This window comes from Grampus griseus, assembly GCF_964374135.1.
Source record: "Grampus griseus genome assembly, chromosome: 16".
NCBI classification, from domain to species: Eukaryota; Metazoa; Chordata; class Mammalia; order Artiodactyla; family Delphinidae; genus Grampus; species Grampus griseus.
The window spans coordinates 72,020,471-72,026,470 of NC_139010.1; the positions used below are offsets into that span (position 1 = coordinate 72,020,471).

At 37.9% G+C, this 6,000-nt stretch overlaps 1 protein-coding gene across 1 annotated transcript in view; it reads left to right on the forward strand.

Moving 5' to 3' along the window:
* The window catches only part of ATRNL1 (attractin like 1), a gene marked incomplete at both ends in the record, with an annotated part of 679,175 nt that extends 673,846 nt beyond the window's left edge, over positions 1 to 5,329 (forward strand). Inside the window, one exon of the mRNA XM_082673255.1 lies at positions 5,205 to 5,329. Within this exon, the coding sequence (XP_082529381.1) occupies positions 5,205 to 5,329 (125 nt within the window). The remainder of the gene's footprint in view (positions 1 to 5,204) is intronic.
* Positions 5,330 to 6,000: the final 671 nt, after the last annotated feature.

Genomic DNA, 6,000 nt, shown 5'->3' on the forward strand with positions numbered 1-6,000 from the left:
CATTGTTATGGGGTAGTTGACTCCCTGGGTTGTTACTAGAGATGGCAGTCTGACTCCTACAAGCCTGACATAGCAGGCTGGCTTCTTGTGCTGGTTACTATAGATAAGAGACTGGTTTCCTGTGCAGGTTGCTACAGCCTGTGGGCCAGAGTTCTGTTTCTATATATGGTCAGGCCATTGTGTTTGTATCCTCGGTCTCTCACCAGCATATAACTGTTACATTTTGGGGGAGAAGGGGAGCAATATTGTCTTTCTTTAAAGAGCTACTGACTTGACTTTTCTTTTTCTCAATTAAGAAAATTAGATTCCTTAGCTGAAAGGTAATGATAGAAATTAATTTCTCTCTCTCTTTTTTCATGAGTCTTCCACACACTAGACAATTTAAGAAGACAGGGTTCTTGTCTCTCCTGTTTACTCTTGTGTCCAGGGCCTCTTATAGGTTGAAGGAGGACCTAGCAATTTCTGGGTTGTTGTTGCTGTGTTTTAAGGTTCTCCATATATTAAAATACGAAGAAATTCAAGCATCGTAATAAAAACTTACACTTAACAATTTGACACAAGGCGTGCACACACACACACACACACACACACACACACACACACAGAGTTATTATGATTATTGCGCTGTTTGTAATTAAATTACAGGATTTAAAATGCAGAAGAACTCATGGTGTGCCACCAGCTGTGTGGTCCAGTGAAGGACTCAAGCTTAAATTTGAATGAAATGAAAGCATCATTTGGCCCATTAAGACGATAAGACCTGGGCAAGTGGCGCTCTGAGCGACCTCTGTGAGTACACGTGGTGAACACTCAAATATCACTGCCTGGAGGAAAGCAGGGTTTCCCGCATACATATTGCCATTTATACAGAATCTGAAAATTCAGTTAATTGTTCAGAAAGCTGTCAAATTAAAAATAAGCATGATTTGTAATTTTAGTTTTAAATTAAGGACTGAAATATGGTTTATGATTGATTATTTTCAACTGAATGTGTTTCTAAGCTTACACATCATTAGTAAACCCAGACATCACATTCACATACCCTGAAATACAAAGATACAGTGACAGTTTAGTATTAGCATAGAATTTCCTGCTTTGGCCACTTAAACTGTTTACTTCTCTCTTGGCTCTGTATCTTCTGTATGGAAAACAATGTTTGCAGCTACATGTAAGTGGGAAAGTGTTTCTCAGGGCTCCTTTGGACGAGGTCATGCCACAGTTTAATGAATAACGTGATTTCATATTTGGATGCTGTGATCACTGGAATTAGTGTAAGTGATCTCTGTTCACATTAAAAGAGACGTATATTATTTGTCATATTTGGCTGTCTCTGGATAAGATGGTACCAAAGATGAAATAACAAAAGGTTGTAAATTTTGCCAGAAATGTGCCAAGAGATCTGTGGAAACTTAAGGTCTGTCTGTGCTGAACTTCCACTTGGCGCAACCACGGTCTCTGATTTTTTGTAAATAATGTGCTTTGGCTCCCTCCCTTACAGAAATAACAAACTGATTATTTCTCACAGCATAATAAGTGGTTAAAACATCTATTTTGGACACTTCAGAAGTTCATATGTGCTCTTCAGAGGTCAAGAAAGTAAATTTTACTTAAATTTGAACCTTTGAACTTATGTTATCCCTAAGAAACTCAGGATAATTATTAATATCCTGAAAGAGTAGGTTACTTAACATCAACCCTTAAAAACTAAATATGTGAGATTATCAGCCTAGCCAGTGATGACTGTAACTTTTTAATCCCTTCCCTCTCTAGCACCATTAATTTCTCCTTCTCCATAAATACCTTCTCTTCTGTTTTCAAATGTACTTGAAACTCCTTTTATCTTTAAAAAAATGTATATGTACTCAGATAATCATATGCATTCACGTACATCTCATCTGACCCAGCTGCTTCCTCTACGTACCAGCTTACTTACCTCTTTCCATCGACAAACATCTTGCACATGAGACTATGTCTGTTGGCCACACTCCCTCTCACTCCATTCCCTGCTTAACTGTCAGGCTTCCATCCTCAGTTAAGTATGGAAATGACTCAAGATCACCAGAATCTTCCTTGAGGAAATCCAAAGGCCTCTTTAGCAAGCCTCACATGCTGACACCTTAGGTACTTTTTTGCAGACACCTTGACTTCTCTCCTCCCTTGACTTCCACAGCACTGCGCTAGGCTAGTCGAACTTCCTCTTACAGTGTCCATTTCCCCGCACTGGCATTTCCTTCTGTTCATGAATCTCTGGAGGTCTGTTCTTGCCAGGTCATATTTGAGGCTTACCTAGAATAAATTGACCCACAGGAATGAAATAATTCAATGACACCTTGTATAGGATGAGATCCAAAAGTGAGGCCTTCCTCTAAGAGCAGCACATGGACAAGATGTCTATGAGAGCTCAGGGACTGGTTCAGCTCAATACACAGTCAAGTCTCCAAGACTTTAGGGAAGGGAAGCTGGTGACCTCTTCTCAAAGCAAGCAGTCTGGTCTCGTGGTTTAGTATGGGGATTTGGCACATTTTATTTTACTCAAAAACCAAAACTAGATAAAATGATTCCTGTGTAGCTGTGATAAACCAGGGCATCTGGTTGAGCCATTGCTTGTATCAACTTAGGAAAGGCTTTACTATTCCTGAACATCTTACCAAATGTTCCTGTCAATCAATGGACAAAACAACGTAGCAAAACAATATTCTTTCAATTACTTATGATAACTAGAGATCCACTTTTGTGTAGATATTCTACTGATAATACTAATGGTCTTTTTCTTATATTTAAGACATCAGCTAAATTTCTACAAGTCATCTTTCTTCTATGTGCATCCACAACTCTATCCCTGGGGTACTTTCTTACTTCTTAAAAGCAATTTAAGAGAATGAAAAGACAGACTACAGACTGGGAGAAAATATTTTCCAAACATATACAGTGTCTCCTACATATGAACCTTCAAGTTGCGAACTGTCAAAGATTTGAACGTGCGTTCACATGTCCAGTCACGTAATTAGTTTACATGTCTGGCGTACATTGTCATGTGCTTGCATCCTCTACAAGTGGTTGTGCTTTTGTGTACTTTACTGTACAGTACTGTATAGAGTACATAGTACATTATCTTTATTTCAAGCCCAGGATGTCAGGAAGCAAACATAAAAGCAGCAGCGTTGTGGCTGTACTACTATACTTTTCAAGGTACTGTACTGTAAGATTGAAAATGTTTTCTTTATTTTTTGTGTTTGTTTTTTTGTGTATTATTTGTGTGAAAAGTATTTTAAATCTATTACAGTACAGTACTTATATAGCCGATTGTGTTAGTTGGGTACCTAGGCTAACTTTGCTGGACTTACAAACACTCTCTCAGAATGAAACTCATTCGTATGTAGGGAGCTTACAGTATCTGAAATGAAAAAGGACTGGTATCCAAAATGTAAAAGAAATCTCTTAAAAGACAACAATAAGAAAACAAACAAGAAAATTAAAAATGGGCAAAAGATCTGAACGGATACCTCACCTAAGAAGATTTACATATGACAGATAAGCATGTGAAAAGATGCTCAACATCATATGTTATTAGGGAATTAAAAATTAAAACAACCATGAGGGCTTCCCTGGTGGCACAGTGGTTGAGAGACCACCTGCCTGTGCAGGAGACACGGGTTTGTGCCCTGGTCTGGGAAGATCCCACATGCCGCGGAGCGGCTGGACCCATGAGCCATGGCCGCTGAGTCTGCGTGTCCGGAGCCTGTGCTCCGCAATGGGAGAGGCCCGCGTACCGCAAAAAAAAAAAAAAGAAACCATGAGATACAGCTACATGGCTAAAATCCAGAACCTGACAACACCAAATGCTGACAAAGATGTGGTGCAACAGGAACTCTCATTCATTGCTGGTGGGAATACAAAATAGCACAGCCACTTTGGAAGACAGTTTGACACTTTCTTACAAAGCTAAGACATCAAGTTACATGTGATCCAACAGTTGTGCTCCTAGGTATTTGGGAATTGAAAACTTATGTCCACACAAAAACTTGCACATGGGTGTTTATGGCAGCTTTATTCATAATTGCCAGAAATTGGAAGCAATCAAGATGTCCTTCAATAGGGGAACGGATAGACAAACTGTAGTACATTGATACAATGGAATATTATTTAGCAATAAAAAGGAATGAGCCACTGAGCCAAAAAAAAGATATGGTGGAACTTAAAGGCATATTGCTAAGTGAAATAAGACAATCTGAAAAGGCTACATACTGTATGATTCCAACCATATTACATTCTGGAAAAGGCAAAACTATAGAGATATTAAAAAATGATCAGTGATAACCAGAGGCTCAGGAGAAGGGGAGGGATAAATTGGTAAAGCACAGGGGATTTTTAGGGCAGTGAAACTATTCTGTACTTTCATGGTGAGTATATGACAATATGCTTTTGTTGAAACCTATAGAACTTTGTGTACAGCATGAAGTGTGAACCCCAATGTAAACTATGGACCTTACTTAATAATCATGTATCAATATTGGTTCAATTTTTCTGTAAAACTAAAACTGCTCTAATTTTTTTAAAAAAACCTTAATATACTGACTTTTGTTACACACACACACACACGCACACACACACACAATACTGAAAATTCTTTATACTTTTAGAACAAACGTGTGTTCAGACATAGAAAGGTGTGGAGTCATATCCACAACTGGTTCAATTTTTCTGTAAACCTAAAACTGCTCTAATTTTTTAAAAAAAACTTTAATATACTGACTTTTGTTACACACACACGCACACACACACACAATACTGAAAATTCTTTATACTTTTAGAACAAACGTGTGTTCAGACATAGAAAGGTGTGGAGTCATATCCACAACTGATTGTGATGTTTTGTCACACACTGATTTGATTGTCCAATGTCACTCAGTTAATTTTGTTAGATCCTTGCTCTTCTTCATGTGTACAGTTCGTATGTCCAAGGTAAGAAATTTTTTTTTAAAACATATATGTGTATAACTGAATCACTTTGCTGTACAGCAATAATTAACATTGTAAATCAACTATACTTCAATTAAAAAACTATTTTAAGTAAAGGGTAAACTACTTCCAATAAGCAGCTAAATGTTTGATTGCTGAATGTAAAACAATGCTAGGCCACCACTGTTGCCATCCCAGAAATATGTAACCAAACATTTAAGTGGGTTTTTTTCCTGTTTTTCCAGGCCTTGCAATTGCCAGTGCCCTAATAGATATTTCACAACAGAAGCCTTCAGATAGTAAAGACAAGACTTCAGGAGTCCGAAATCGAAAACACCACCTCTCAACACGTCAAGGAACGTGTGTCTGAGAAACAGAAACTGCTCCTGGAGGTTCTGTAATGTTTGACTTTGTAAATGGCTTCCATTAAGGCTGGTCTGTGGCCTCGATTTTTATGGAGGCAAATCTCTGTATGGTCCCAAGGCCCAGATACAGTTCCCTGCAAATGGTCAATGACCCGAGTGGCCAAAGAATGTTAATGAGTTTTATCAAAGTAACAGTATTGATGGTCACAGGTGATAAAGTTAGTTTTTAAGGCTATCTTAGGCTTATCACAGATAACATTACTCTGGAAAAACATGTATATTGTTTCTTAATGCAGATGAAAAATATGTAATTCGTATAAACCAAACTGTTTATATCCCAAGACTTTAAAGAAAGACATTTTATAATGCCTGAATGATGAGAATTGTACAGTTTTTGCCTCATAAGCAAACTTAAGTCACTTGTATACAAACAGGAAATGAACCAATTGCAACGGCTTTAAATGCTGTTTTATCTCATGTAAACGTAAAAGCAGGATTTTGATTTAGTAGGATGTAAGCAGTGTATTTAAGTATTTCACAGGACCATATCATGTCCGAACTCAGTTTTCAAATGTGACTATTTTCCACCCAACTGGAATGCAGACCAAAACGAGTCCATTTGGATGGATGGTGTATGCAACTTCACAGGAGATTGATTAGAATTCTGAGTGAAGAG